Source organism: Lepidochelys kempii, chromosome 1 (assembly GCF_965140265.1).
Source record: "Lepidochelys kempii isolate rLepKem1 chromosome 1, rLepKem1.hap2, whole genome shotgun sequence".
NCBI classification, from domain to species: domain Eukaryota; kingdom Metazoa; phylum Chordata; order Testudines; family Cheloniidae; genus Lepidochelys; species Lepidochelys kempii.
The window spans coordinates 1248476-1264135 of record NC_133256.1 but is presented as its reverse complement, the minus strand read 5'-3'; the positions used below and the strand labels follow the sequence as shown (position 1 = coordinate 1264135).

The window sequence follows — 15660 nt, the reverse complement described above, 5'->3', positions numbered from 1 at the left end:
ATTTTATGATCACCTCTGCTGATGAGCTCTGGCCATCGTGGCAAGCTGCAGGTGACCATGCAAACAGTCAATGGAAATTCAAAAGTTTGCGGTCCTTTTCCTGTCTACCTGGCCAGTGCATCTGAGTTGAGAGTGCTGTCCAGACCGGTCACAATAGAGCACTCTGGGATAGCTCCCAGAGGCCAATACGATCTAATTGCATCCAAATTCCACCTGGCAATGCCGATTTCAGCGCTAATCCCCTCATTTGGCATGGAGTAAGGAAATTGATTTTAAGAGCCCTTTAATTCGAAAAAAAGGGCTTCATCGTGTGGACGGGTGCAGAGTTAAATCTATTTAATGCTGCTAAATTCGACCTCAACTCCTAGTGTAGACCAGGGCTGAGGAGTTCCATCACTGAAATTGTGTACACCCCCACTGTTTCTTTGACAAAAGCTGCTTATTTGCGAAAAAACATGGTAATGTAGAAAAAGCCAAAGGAACAATGATGGATAATTAGTATCCACACTTGTGTTTCCTTCTGGTGCCTACAAAGGTTTCCCACACCATGATGTGGTAGGAATTATTGAGCAGGGAGCACCGTAAAATATGGAATTGGCATTAGTAGGGTCAATTCTTCATAATTCATTTTTCTGAATAATGACAATGTCATTTTCAGTGTGTGAAGAGGGAATAATCTGCTTCCCCCATGAGAACAGCCCCCAGTAGTGCATGTAGTGTCTCATATTCACATTGTCTCTCCATCCAGGTATTTGTACTGAGACCATCACCCTAGACCGTGGGCGCATACAGGAACTCAGGGGAACATATGCTAAAAGCAAGAGACACCGTTCTGCCTCAGAGTTGGACACCTTCTCCCCTACTCCATGTTAGATTCCAACACAACCCACTTCAGCAACCCCTCCACCTTCATCCTGCTGGGCATTCCTGGCCTGGAGGCAGCCCACGTCTGGATCTCCATCCCCTTCTGCACCATGTACATCCCAGCCATCTTGGGGAACATTTCCATCCTCTTTATTGTGAAGACTGAACCGAGCCTCCATGAGCCCATGTACTATTTCCTTTGCATGCTGGCTGTCACCGACCTGGTCCTGTATATGTCCACCGTGCCCAAAATGCTGAACATCTTCTGGTTCAATTCCAGGGAGATCGATTTCAGTGCCTGCCTCACCCAGATGTACTTTGTTCTCGTCTTCTCTATGATGCAGTCTGGGATCCTCGTAGCCATGGCTCTGGATCGCTACGTGGCCATCTGTGATCCCCTGAGACATTCCACCATCCTGACAAACACCATGGTGGCCAAGATCGGCCTGGCCGTGGTGCTGCGCTGCGGCATAGTTGTACTGCCCTTTCCCATCCTAGCGAGGCAGTGGCCTTATTGCAGAACCAACGTCATCCCCCAGCCGTACTGCGCCCACATAGCCGTGGTGAACCTGGCCTGCGCCGACACCCGTGTTAGTAGTTACTACGGCCTCTTTGTGCGAGTCTGCGTGATGGGTCTGGATGGGATTTTTATTGCTGTGTCCTATACCCAGATCCTCAGGGCCATCTTCAGCCTCCCCACAAAAGACACCCAGCTCAAGACTTTGGGGACCTGTGGCTCCCACGTTTTTGTCATTTTAGCCTTTTACATCCCAGGTCTCTTCATGTCCCTCATGCACAGATTTGCCCAAAATGTGCCCCTCCATTTCCACGTTCTCATTGGCAATATGTACCTCTTGCTGCCCCCCGTGTTAAACCCCATCATCTACGGGGTGAGGACGAAACAGATCCGGGACAGGCTGCTCCAGCTCTTTACTCATAAAGGGGCCTAACGTTTTCTCTTGGTGCTCTGGCTCTCAGACTGAGTTCTGTGAAGAGCTGGCTGGTGGCATGGTGCTGGGCCCCCTTCTCTGAATCACTGACTGGACAGTCAAAGTGACATTAAATCCTTTCCTGGCCTTACCGTTCTGTCTCAGCATGACAAACTGAGTAATCTTTTTGTGTACAACTCATTCTCCCATAGGATCGCCACCTTTCTAATTGCTTTTAACTGGATCTCTGAGGCCCCACGCCCAGACCTGCCTATTCTCCAAGGCCCTGTCCCCTGCCTCACCTCTTTCCACAAGGCCCTTTCCCTGTCCCACCTTTTCCCCAAGGCCCCATTCCATTCTCAACATCTTCCCCCAAAACCCCACCCCTGTTACTCGCTCCCATCCTCTCCAACCCCATCCACTTGCTGGATCATCTCCACCTTCCTCCTCCCCAGCCTGGGCTCCCTCTGCCCTGGGGCTAGGGTGGGACCTGCTGCAGCCTGGCAAGGACCCTTCAGGGAGGATGCAGCAGGCAGGCTGGTCTGGAGCATAGAGGGAAGCCAAGAAACCATATAAAATCAGCTGTGGGTTTGGAGCAGGGCTGAGAGGCAGGCAACCGAGATTGTGCATCGTTCAGCGTGTGGGCCTGAAAGCTTAGCTGCAGTGTCCTGAGGGCAGAGACCATCGTGTGGCTCATTTCCTCAGCTTTCAGCGATAGTCTCAAGTTGAAGTGGGGGAGGTCTAAGTTGGATATTAGGAAACACTATTTCACTAGGAGGGGGGTGAAGCACTGGAATGGGTTCCCTAGAGAGGTGGTGGAATCTCCATCCTGAGAGATTTTTAAGGCCTGGCTTGATAAAGCCCTGGCTGGGATGATTTAGTTGGGGATCGGTCCTGCTTTGAGCAGGGGGTTGGACTAGATGACCTCCTGAGGTCCCTTCCCACCCTGAGATTCTATGATTCAGTGATTTGTTCCTTCTGGCGGGGGGCCTGTTGCTGGCAGGGTCCCAGCAATAGGGATGGGCTGGGACCCCTTTGCCCTGAGCCAGGCCTTGGGGGCGGGGAAGGGATCAGCTTTGAAGCTAGGAGGACAACAGCTGAGAGAGGTGGAGGGATCAGCCCCTGCATTAGCTGGGAAGGTGGGATGCTGGGCAGAGGCCCGGGTGGCTGCGGGAGCTCACACGGAGGGAGATAAATCACACAGCTACCACTAGCCGGCAATTTACACGGCACCTTATCTGGAACGACAGAGCACTCAGGCCAACAAAAGGCTGAAAGGAGCCACATCAGGGGAGTGTGTGACTCTGCAGCCCTGAGTAGGGCTTTTTGGTAGTCTTGGGCCAAATCCTCAGCTGGTGTCAGTGGGAGCAGCCCCACTGAAATCAGGGGACGTCCCCGCACTAGAGAACCCAGTGGAGAGACAGCACCATGAATCTGTGCTGCAGCATGGACCACACGAGCCAGGTCTGAGACGCTAAACAAGGGATTGGCAGCTGGGGACTCTGGGCTCGTCTCCTGGCTCCAAACATTTTCCTTCCTGCTGCCCCAGTTTCCCCATCTGTAAAAGGGGGATACCTCCTGGGAGTAGTGAGCAATACTGTGTGTAGAACCCATCAACAGTAAATTCTGTCCATGTGTGACCGTGCTTCAGTGGGACATGGCTGAGGATGCCAAACTGAGGACAAACTGCTGAGACAGATGCTGGTGGTTATTCTATGATTACATTAAACCAAGACAGTAACAGTCATAAACTTCTGTCTCACCGCACTGGTTAACTAGACACATCCCAGCCCTTGCCTCCTCACCCGGACACTGGACTCCATGAGGAGCAGTCAGTGAAAACCAATTTCACCACATAGCGGGTCCTTCTCATCCAAAGAGACCAGCCACTTATGCAGGTCAATCTATCACTGAGATCTTACCCAATAAGACCAATTCTGCCATCCCAGTAGCAATTGAAAACTAAAGGTTTGATAATAAAAGGAAACAAGAAGAGTTATAAATGGTTAATAGATTAGATACATCCCAGTGGTTTTTCATGGTTCAGAGATCAGCGTCATAGCAGTGATGGAATAAACTGCTAGCTTGCAAAAGTCTCTCTAGAAATAACCAAAGCAGTTTGGGGGTTATTAGTCCTTGTTCAGAGCTTCCTTGTCAGAAATCCAGTGCAGAGAAATGAAGACAATACAGATATGTTTCGGGGGTCCTTTTATATTCTCTGCCCTGTGTTTGGAATATTACTGTCCCAAACAAAGCCCATTCCAGGACATTGCCAATATGAATAACTTCGGACACAAGGATGATACATGCAGATACACAGGAGAATCATACTGAGCAAATCAGAGCTTCCCCATTGACACCTGACAGGACGTACTTAGTACAGCCTCTGTTGACATTATATAACCGTGATAGCAACCATGATAAAAATGGTCATATTCAATCATACAGCATCACACCCTGTTCTCGCCCCCTCACGGTGCAACAGCTGCTAGCCACCTAAGCAAGGCACCTTGCCTGGGTTCGAGCAGGGCAAGCAGTTTGAACACTAGAGCCACTTGAGGATGGGAAGAGCAGATCAAAATCTGTTTTGCCACAGGGAGCCTGCTCCCTGTACAAAGAAAGGAGGAAAGAGTACTTTGAAAGTGAGAGGTGGACGTATGTGAACTTGGCTGTTTCCTCCAAGCATCACCAGCCAGTCCACTTGGCTTTGAACAACCTGCCCATACAGAGGTTCTTTTGAATGTCCCTGTGTTTTCTGGGACTAGCCCAAGGACAGAACTCCTGGGATGGGATCCCTGGGGTGCAAGCAGGACTGTGGAACAGCTGAGCCCTCCGTCCCAGCAACTTGGGGTATCCCTCTCTCACTGGGAGGGAATGGAGGGCTGGAGAGGATTCATCAACAGGGGTGGGGCCTTAGGATGAAGAAGCAGAGGAAGGGGTGAGGCTTGACAGAAGAGGTAGAACAAGGGGTGGGGCTTTGGAATCCAGTGACCAGCGATTAGAAATGTGGCAACCTATGAGTTAACGAGTTGCACACAGACTGATTCCCCAGTTTGTCAGGCTGACACAGCACAGTAGGGTCGGGGAAGGATTTAATGTCTATCTGACTGTCCAGTAGGCGATTCAGGAAAGAGGGCTCAGCACCATGTCCCCAGACAGCTCTGCATGGAGGTTGGTTTTAGAGCCAGACTACCAGGAGAAAACTTTAGGTCCTTTATGAGGAAAGAGCCAGAGCAGCCTGTTTCTGATCTGTTTGGTCTTCAAACCATAGATAAGGGGGTTTAGCATGGGGGGCACCAGGAGGTACATGTTGGCCATGAGAACATGGAAATGCAGGGGCACATTCTGGGCAAACCGGTGCGTCAGGATGAAGAAAAGAGCTGGGATGTAAAAGGCTAAGGTGGCAAACAGGTGGGAGCTGCAGGTCCAAAAAGTCTTCACCCAGGCGTCCTTTGTGGGGAGGCTGAAGATGGCTCTGAGAATCTGTGTGTAGGACAGGGCAATCAAAAACACATCCACACCAGTGATGAGGAATATCAGAGAGAAGCCATAGTAATTATTGACACGGATGTCAGCACAGGCCAACTTCACCATCGATATGTGCTCACAGTAGGTATGGGGGATGATGTTGGTTCTGTGATACAGGCACCGCCTCGCCAGGAAGGGATTGGGCAGTACGAGCATGCTGCTGCGCAGTACCACGGCCAGGCCTAGCTTGGCCACCGCCGCATTTGTCAGGATGGTGGAATGTCTCAGGGGATGGCAGATGGCCACGTAGCGATCCAAAGCCATGGCCACTAAGATCCCAGACTCCATCGCTGAGAAGCAGTGAATGAAGTACAGCTGGGCGAGGCAGGCACTGAAATCGATCTCCCTGGAATTGAACCAGAAGATGCTCAGCATTTTGGGCACGGTGGATGTAGACAGGGCCAGGTCGGTGACAGCCAGCATGCAGAGGAAATAGTACATGGGCCCATGGAGGCTCGGCTCTATCTTCACGATCAATAGGATGGTGACGTTCCCCAAGATGGCTAAGGCATAGATCGCACAGAAGGGGATGGAGATCCAGACATGGGCCGCCTCCAGGCCAGGAATGCCCAGCAGGATGAAGGTGGAGGGGTTGGTGAAGTCAGTTGTGTTGGAATCAGACATGGAGTAGAGGAGAAGGTGTCCAACTCTAAGGCAGAACGGTGTCTCCTGCACGCACCATACGTTTCCCTGACTTCCTCTATGTGCCCAGGGTATAGGGTGATGGTTGCAGTACAAATGCCTGGTTGGAGAGACAATGTTAATATGAGAGACTATATGCACTAGTGGAGGATGTTCTCATGGGTGAAGCAGATTGGTCACTCATCATACACTGAAAAATGACATTTCCATAATTCAGATAAATGAATTGTGAACCTCTGACCCTACTCATGCCAATTCCATATTCAGTGGTGCTCCATGTGTCAATAATTCCTATTTGTTTTGGTGTGGGAACCCTTAATAGACACCAGCAGGAAACATGAGGGTGGATACTGGTTATCCCTCATTGTTCCTTAATTCAGTGAAACCCAGGATAGAGAGTTCATGCTGTAGAGAGGTCCCCATTCACCTGGTAGCTCAAAAACTGACAGTGGAAAAAATCAAAGCTTTGCCAAGACATGGGCTGGGGGCAAACATCCCAACTAGAACAAACCTCAGAGAGAAGACCTGTCAGTTCAACTGAAACACCTGCTCTTTCGAAGCAGTGGCCAAAACAAAGACAATGCCTAAGGAATGGGATGGAAAATAACGTACTCTGGATATGTGCTCAGTTTTGGTTGCCTAGTCTCTATAAAGGGTATAGCAGAGAGAAAGGGGGTTTCTGACGGTTTGTCTACATTACCCACTGGATTGACAGGCAGCGATCGATCCAGTGGGGGTCGATTTATCGCATCTAGACACGATAAATCGACTGCTGAGTGCTCTCCCGTCGACTCTGATACTCGACCAGGGCGAGAGGCGCAGGCGCAGTCGACGGGAGAGCGTCAGCTGTAGAATTAGCACAGTGAAGACACCGCAGTAAGTAGATCTAAGTACATCGACTTCAGCTACGCTATTCACATAGCTGAAGTTGCGCAACTTAGATCGATCCCCCCCAGTGTAGACCACACCTGAGACAGGCTAGGAGAATGGGGGAGGCTGCCATATGCAGAGAGACTGAAAACTCTGTCACTATTTAGAGTAAAGAGAAAGAAGGGGGCATATGATAGAGGAGAGGAAAATAAACTGTGAAACTGATTGTGTTGAAATGGACAAACAGAGAACAGCTCCCAACTGCTAATATGTACAGAAAGTGCTTCAAAAGGCTCCTTCCTCAAAGCTGAGGCAAATTATCAGCAAAACTGATGGGCAGCAAAAATGGGAATGAAACTTGGGAATTCCTTAAGAAGACTTTATTACATAGCTACAAAGCAATGATAAATCAAGGATGTGGACAACTTTCGCTAAAAATCCTACCCAGTGGCAAAGTGAAGGCATCAACTGCAGGGAGGAGGCAAGCAATGTACAATAAACAGGGGGGTGGGGGGAGGATACAGATCGCAAGCAATACAAATTGCACTTTATGAAAATGATAAGGGATGTTAAAGATATCAGGAGGTTATTAAATATTTTAAAAACAAAGAAATAATGGAAAAGTTATAGGCCAAATTCTCTGGAGACAAAGGAAATTTGATAATATTGCAGAAAAAAATTGTTTTTATTTTATTTGGCATTTCCAGGCCATTAGCAATCAATGACGTTAAACAGCATCTACAGTAGAATGCTAGAGTTATGACCACCAGAGTTACAAAGTGACCGATTAACCATACATCTCATTTGGTACCAGAATTATGCAGTAAGGCAGCAACAGAACAACAAAAAAAAAAGGTAAATCATAGAATCATAGAAGATTGGGGTTGGAAGAGACCTCAGGAGGTCATCTAGTCCAACGCACTGCTCAAAGCATGATAAACACCAACTAAATCATCCCATCCAGTGCTTTGTCAAACCGGGCCTTAAAAACCTCTAAGGAAAGAGATTCCACCACCTCCCTAGGGAACTCATTCCAGTGCTTCACTACCCTCCTACAGAAATAGTGTTTCCTAATATCCAAACTAGAGCTCCTGCATTTCAACTTGAGACAATTGCTCCTTGTTCTGTCATCTGCCACCACTGAGAACAGCCAAGCTCCATCCTCTTTGGAACCCCCCTTCATGCAGTTGAAGGCTGCTATCAAATCCCCCTTGACTCTTCTCTTATGCAGACTAAATAACCCCAGTTCCCTCAGCCTTTCCTCGTAACCCATGTGCTCCAACCACCTAACTATTTTCATTGCCTGAACTGGACTCTCTACAGTTTGTCCACATCCCTTCTGTGGTGGGTGGTGAAGCACTGGAATGGGTTCCCTAGGGAGGTGGTGGAATCTCCCTTAGATGTTTTTAAGGGCCAGCTTGACAAAGCCCTGGCTGGGAAGATTCAGTTCGTGTTCATCCTGCTTTGTGCAGGAGGTTGGACTAGATGACCTCCTGAAGTCTCTTAAAACCCTAATATTCTATTATTCTATTTAATGGGTGTGCAGAGCCAAAAGGGCCACAGACTTATTCTCGGTCCCATCCCACCCATTCTCGATTCCATCATGCCCATGTGGCACTCCGTTTGATGAGCAGCAAGAGATGGGTACCTGTGAATCCTGAGATGGAAGTGTCTTCTCTGGGAATTCCCTTCAGCTAGCCGTGTCTCACACCTCTCTCACCCCAGCATTTGCAGCAGCATCCCACGCTGAGAGCCAACACAAGGGTATGCACCGTTTGTAATATAGCTTTCTGCAATCCCAGTGGGGTTCACTCAGCCTCTCGCAAATAATCTGAATGTAAACAGGCTGGGGAGAAGCTTGTCTGCACTCTTTATACAGCTTCGGGAATAAACACTAATTACATGACTTTCCCAAGGGGAGATGAGAACTCCTGGGCTCTCCGCTGAGCCCGAGAGGAATTGGCTGCTCTGTGCATTTGTGTATTTTTAAAAATTATGGATGGTTAATAAAGAAACTAGGGATAATACCTAGGTCTCCATAGGGTCTCATACACTGAAATACCCAGGACAGATAGGTAGGCAGTAGACAGATAGATCTGGAGAAAGATGACTGAGAGGAGACACAAACACCTTCTGCAGACACATGGGGCAGTCACTATGGTATCAGAAACGAGTAATTCTCATCAGTAACTATCATCATACTGTGCAGCATCTTTAATTGAAGGATCTTGAAAACACCTAGCAAAGGAAAGTTGTTAGGGGGTTTATTCCTTCACCCACTTACTTCCCTGTCCTTCTCGCTTGAACAGAGAGCAACAATACCCGAAGTCCAAAGGTGCAAACAATTCGATGTTTATTGGGGTGAACTTCCAGCAAACATGATTCCAGTTTCCTTCCTTAGTATCCTCCTTCCTGGCTCTGACACCACAGAGCCTTACACCTGTGTCCCTGTTCCCATTTCCCCCTTTAGCAAAGCATGATTCCAATTTCCTTACCCCCATTCCCTGTTCCCATTTCCCCCACCCACATGCCCACCCCACCCCCCTAATCCCTGATTGACTGCAAACTATATAGTAAAACTTGAGTTCTGCTTTGCTATACCTTAACCAATCATGTTCCTGAAATTTAACTAACCAATCCTAACATATTGTAACATGATTATGTAACCAATTATATCCCACCACCTTAATTAATTTACACCCAGCAAAAGTAATTATACAGCAGACAGAAACAATCACAGAACCAGATAGAGATTATACAGACAAACAATAGCAAAGTGGGAACTATAATGACAAAACTATACAGAAGTGAGGATTTCACATCCCAGCTATTGATAAGTGAGTTCTTGCCAGACAGGATGCTATCAAACTAAGTTTCCTTTTACATTTTCTAGGCACTTCCCTTTCTCTGGAGGCAATAGGCACTATCAGGACAGGATTGTATCCTAACAGCCCCATAGCACCTTCTTTCAATGTGACTAGTTTGGAATGTGAGGAGGTGACCGGTCGCTTCACAGTTTATGGCTGCCTCTGTGGCTTAGCCAGAGGCCTTAGCCTAAGAACAGGGCCTCAGACTGTCACAGGGAGAGAAGGCCCTTACACCGGCAGACAGTGATTTTGATTCTTTCCTTTATACCTCTAGAACTAGCCAAGTGATAAGAATACACCTAAATTCTTCGAGTATAGGCCTTTACAGACAGACCTGAATATCTATATCCTAACAAAAGTCCTTGTGCTCTCCTCCCTAAGACGCATACCCCTGTGATCTCTAGGGTAGAACAGGTCATGTGCTCAGCTCCAAAGGGCTCCTAGCTAATGGCCTGGACAGTTGTCTCACCGGCCTGCACTACACCCCTCCCTCCCTTTGCCTGTCGAGGTTTTGCCTCCCGCTGCAGAGTTAAAGGAATTCTCACCCACCTCCTCAGTTGTTTCTACAATTCCATCACCCTTCTCTGGGCTCTCCTCCTGGACACATCTTCTTAAGCTCCCTAGCACTGGGCTTGGCCTTTGTTTAGCGGCAACCTGGACATTTGTCTCCCTGACAGGCAATATAATCTCCTCCCTTCCTGAGCAGACACTGCCTTCAGCCGCCAGGCAGGAGCTGGTCTCAGCCACCCCCACCCCGGAAGCATGCAGCCTCCCCCCTGCTGCAGAGGAATCAAGGAGACTTGTTCTCCTTCCTTCAGGAGTTCCTGGGACATTCCCTTTTCCCTCTGGGGTTCCAGAAAAATGCTCCTTCTTGTTGCAGGTGGACACTTTAACAGCCTGAGCTACATGGAAGAAATCATTCCCAATCAGCATTTCAACAGGGTTATTGTCTAGACCCTGATAATGCAGCTTCCAAAACCTCAGTTTTTATGTGCACTTTAGCGAAAGGCACAAGGATTTTATAACCTATGACGAAGGAAAGCTCTGCCATCTGTCCTTGTAGCATGTCACCTTCTTGCATTATACTCAGCCCAACCACAGGAATTTCTGCCCCTGTATTCCCATCCAAGGTGCTCCCTGCTTTGATGCTGACAGACTTGATGTGCTTCATACCTGGGGGTGCAAAGGCTAATTTTACAGTATGATAAGTATCAGGTGCCAGAGGGGCTTCTGTGCTCAGGATCTCAGCATTTACATGGGCAGCCTGCTCTCTACTTTCTCCCAGCACAGGGCATTTATTCCTCGGATGATCAGTGGAATTGCAATGACAGCACCAGCTGGACGCTTTTGTTTTAAAAATAGATTTTGGTCTCAGATTGGAAGAGTGGGGTAAAACAGAACCCTGCCAAGTGTAAACCCCTTCATTAGATGCCTGTGTCTGCTCAAAATCACCAACCTCATCCACAGTTTTCATCTTTTTCTTCTATGGACACTGTTTTACATCACCTTTACAGATGGTTAGGAAATGCTCCTGAGCAACAAGGGCAAACATTCCTTCAAAGCTTGTAACACTTTTGCGCCCTACCCACTTTCCCATTAAATCTTTCATTTTGTTTAAGTATTCCACATTACTCATACCTGCACCTCTCTTAAGACTCCTAAATTTCACTCTATACATTTCAGAGGTCATCTGAAATTGCTTCAAAACCATTTTTTTAAAATTTACAATAATCTAAAGCATCCTCAATTGGCATTTTATTGAATATACCCAGAGCTTTCCAGTTAACTTTGCAATTAAAGTGGTTACCTTCTGGTCATCAAGAACCTTATGAATCACACACAGGATATTAAAGTTACTGAAGAATTCAGCAATATCCCCTGCCTCATTGAATGCAGGACACAGCTGTTACCATTTGTGGATTTTTGGATAGGTGGGAATCAGTGGAGGGGGAAGGCTCTGGTTCTGCTTTTCCAGCAAGTCCAACTGGTGTTTCCATTCTCCCTCTTTCTCCTCAATTTCTTGTTTTAGTTCTGTAGCCCTTCTGTGTTCAGCCTCCTCTCTGGCAGCCTCTGCCCACTTTAGCTCCAAAATTCTCCTAGGTTCTTTTTTCTTTCTCTACTGCCTCCAATCTGAATAGCTCCAATTTCACAATTGTTTCACTGTTTTCCCTCATATTACTGCTTTTCTGTCCCAACTTCCTGTTCCCAAAATAAACCGACAGAAAAGAACTGATATACCAACCTGGGCCCCATCTCACTCTGTGAGGCTGTGACAAGCTGCAAACCCCTCCAGGTCCTGCACTCCCTCAAATGTTCACAGGCAGGGACACACCCAGCTGAGTTACATGAATGCTTTCACCAGCCACTCATGAAACAACAACAGAGAGGCTCCAGACAATTCCCCCCAGTTCCCCAGCCTAGGAACTCAGAGCTGTACCGTCTTGCTCTGGTCTGAAGTAAACCCAATGTAAGTTTATTACCTAATCTGCCCCTCCCTGTATGTGAAGAGAATAGTGCACCAGCTCTTGATAGGACATTTGAAACAAGTCATTGTTTTAGGTAAAAAAATATGAAACCGATTTATTAAGTATGGAAAATATATTTTAAGTGGTTATAAGTAATAAATGTAAAGATCAAAATTGGCCACCTAAGAAATAAAACAAGATCACAGTCTGAGCACTATAAAATAGAGAGGTTTTAAGTTGAGCACTATCTCATCCTAATCGTACAGACAGTTCACCTATGTTCCATACACAGGTTGGGATTTCTCCTTCCCCAGTTGGGACCTCCTCCCCTGTCAAAGTCTTTTCCTCGAGACATGTTTCCGGGTATTCAGTTGTGGGAGGAGTGAGATGAAGTGGTTCTGTCACTTCTCACTTTAATAACTTCTGAGATGGGGAGGTGTCAAGGTTCCTTCCCCACTCTGAACTCTAGGGTACAGATGTGGGGACCTGCATGAAAACCTCCTAAGCTTACTTTTACCAGCTTAGGTTAAAAACTTCCCCAAGGTACAAATTAATTTTACCCTTTGCCCTTGGAATTTCCACTGCCACCACCAAACTTTAACTGGGTTTACTGGGAAATGTAGTTTAGACACGTCTTTCCCCCAAAAATCCTCCCAAACCTTGCACCCCACTTCCTGGGGATGGTTTGGTAAAAATCGTCACCAATTTGCATAGGTGGCCACAGACCCAAAACCTTGGATCTTAGAACAAGGAAAAAGCATTCAGTTTTCTTACAAGAAGACTTGTAATAGAAGTAAAGGAATCACCTCTGTAAAATCAGGATGGTAGATACCTTACAGGATAATTTGATTCAAAACATAGAGAATTCCTCTAGGCAAAACCTTAAGTTACAAAAAAGACATACAGACAGGAGTAGTCATTCTATTCAGCACAGTTCTTTTCTCAACCATTTAAAGAAATCATAATCTAACACATACCTAGCTAGATTACTTACTGAAAGTTCTAAGACTCCATTCCTGGTCTATCCCAGGCAGAAACCGCATATAGACAGACAGAGACCCTTTTTTTCTCTCTCTCCTCCCAGCTTTTGAAAGTATCTTGTCTCCTCATTGGCCATTTTGGTCAGGTGCCAGCGAAGTTACCTTTAGCTTCTTAACCCTTTACAGGTGAGAGGATTTTTCGTCTGGCCAGGAGGGATTTTCAAGGGGTTCACCCTTCCCTTTACATTTATGACAGGAGGGAACTTCATTTTCCAAATAAAGCCCCCAGCACATTTAGTGGAAGAGTACAGGCACAAGATGGAGTCCGGTGTCATGAGAGCTGGCCGCAAGCCCTTGCGTGTTTTGATTAGTAATAGCAGGGGATATTGCCAGTATTCTGGCTACAACATCCCCAGAAAAGTCCATCAGGTGGGGATTAGCTTCTTGCACATCCCATTGGGTTCATTAATGGCCCATGAATATGAATAGTGCACTGACAATGTGCTGGTTAGACTGGATGTAAACATACTTGTGAGAGTTACCACAGGAGCAAATACACTTGAAATAGAGGCTCATAGTCAATATTCGTAACTTCAGCTACAAAAATGAGACATGCATAGAAACAGGATAATCATATTCAGCAAACCAAGTTTTTTTCCACTGACACCTCACGTGACATTTTGAAGAGATTTGTTGCAATTATGTAACAGTGGTGAGTGCTGGGGTGCCAGGGTGTTGCTTTGGGGTACAGAGTGTCACAGCAATATACCTATAGAACGAGAGGTTTCAGAGTAACAGCCGTCTTAGTCTGTATTCGCAAAAAGAAAAGGAGTACTTGTGGCACCTTAGAGACTAACCAATTTATTTGAGCATGAGCTTTCGTGAGCTACAGCTCACTTCATCGGATGCATACCGTGGAAACTGCAGCAGACTTTATATACACACATTGAATATGAAACAATACCTCCTCCCACCCCACTGTCCTGCTGGTAATAGCTTATCTAAAGTGATCATCAGGTGGGCCATTTCCAGCACAAATCCAGGTTTTCTCACCTTCCACCCCCCCACACACAAATTCACTCTCCTGCTGGTGATAGCCCATCCAAAGTGACAACTCTCTACACAATGTGCATGATAATCAAGTTGGGCCATTTCCTGCACAAATTCAGGTTCTCACGCCCCCCCACCCCCATACACACACAAACTCACTCTACTGCTGGCAATAGCTCATCCAAACTGACCACTCTCCAAGTTTAAATCCAAGTTAAACCATAACGTCGGTGGGGGGAGGGGGGTAGGAAAAACAAGGGGAAATAGGCTACCTTGCATAATGACTTAGCCACTCCCAGGCTCTATTTAAGCCTAAATTAATAGTATCCAATTTGCAAATGAATTCCAATTCAGCAGTTTCTTGCTGGAGTCTGGATTTGAAGTTTTTTTTGTTTTAAGATAGCGACCTTCATGTCTGTGATTGCGTGACCAGAGAGATTGAAGTGTTCTCCGACTGGTTTATGAATGTTATAATTCTTGACATCTGATTTGTGTCCATTTATTCTTTTACGTAGAGACTGTCCAGTTTGACCAATGTAAATGGCAGAGGGGCATTGCTGGCACATGATGGCATAGATCACATTGGTGGATGTGCAGGTGAACGAGCCTCTGATAGTGTGGCTGATGTGATTAGGCCCTGTGATGGTGTCCCCTGAATAGATATGTGGGCACAGTTGGCAACGGGCTTTGTTGCAAGGATAAGTTCCTGGGTTAGTGGTTCTGTTGTGTGGTATGTGGTTGTTGGTGAGTATTTGCTTCAGTATTTGCTGTCTGTAGGCAAGGACTGGCCTGTCTCCCAAGATTTGTGAGAGTGTTGGGTCATCCTTTAGGATAGGTTGTAGATCCTTAATAATGCGTTGGAGGGGTTTTAGTTGGGGGCTGAAGGTGACGGCTAGTGGCGTTCTGTTATTTTCTTTGTTAGGCCTGTCCTGTAGTAGGTAACTTCTGGGAACTCTTCTGGCTCTATCAATCTGTTTCTTTACTTCCGCAGGTGGCTATTGTAGTTGTAAGAAAGCTTCACAGAGATCTTGTAGGTGTTTGTCTCTGTCTGAGGGGTTGGAGCAAATGCGGTTGTATCGCAGAGCTTGGCTGTAGACGATGGATCGTGTGGTGTGGTCAGGGTGAAAGCTGGCGGCATGTAGGTAGGAATAGCGGTCAGTAGGTTTCCGGTATAGGGTGGTGTTTATGTGACCATTGTTTATTAGCACTGTAGTGTCCAGGAAGTGGATCTCTTGTGTGGACTGGACCAGGCTGAGGTTGATGGTGGGATGGAAGTTGTTGAAATCATGGTGGAATTCCTCAAGGGCTTCTTTTCCATGGGTCCAGATGATGAAGATGTCATCAATATAGCGCAAGTAGAGTAGGGGCTTTAGGGGATGAGAGCTGAGGAAGCGTTGTTCTAAATCAGCCATAAAAATGTTGGCATACTCTGGGGCCATGCGGGTACCCATAGCAGTGCCGCTGA

General features: G+C 46.9%; 2 protein-coding genes across 2 annotated transcripts; one reads left to right on the top strand and one right to left on the bottom strand.

Annotated features, from left to right (window-relative positions):
• The first annotated feature begins 866 nt into the window (after window positions 1–866).
• LOC140913677 (olfactory receptor 52E4-like) lies at window positions 867–1814 on the top strand. Its single transcript, XM_073350501.1, has one exon. It carries the CDS (start codon window positions 867–869, stop codon window positions 1812–1814), a length of 948 nt encoding a protein of 315 aa, XP_073206602.1.
• A 3168-nt stretch (window positions 1815–4982) lies between these two features.
• Window positions 4983–5945, bottom strand: LOC140899667 (olfactory receptor 52K2-like). Its single transcript, XM_073315533.1, has one exon. The coding sequence runs from the start codon at window positions 5943–5945 to the stop codon at window positions 4983–4985; it is 963 nt and encodes a 320-aa protein (XP_073171634.1).
• Between the last annotated feature and the right edge of the window lie 9715 nt (window positions 5946–15660).

What these genes read in the sequence shown, in the direction of transcription:
- LOC140899667 (XM_073315533.1), bottom strand. Translation starts at nt 5,945, where the DNA reads ATGTCTGATTCCAACACAACTGACTTCACCAACCCCTCCACCTTCATC.
- LOC140913677 (XM_073350501.1), top strand. Translation starts at nt 867, where the DNA reads ATGTTAGATTCCAACACAACCCACTTCAGCAACCCCTCCACCTTCATC.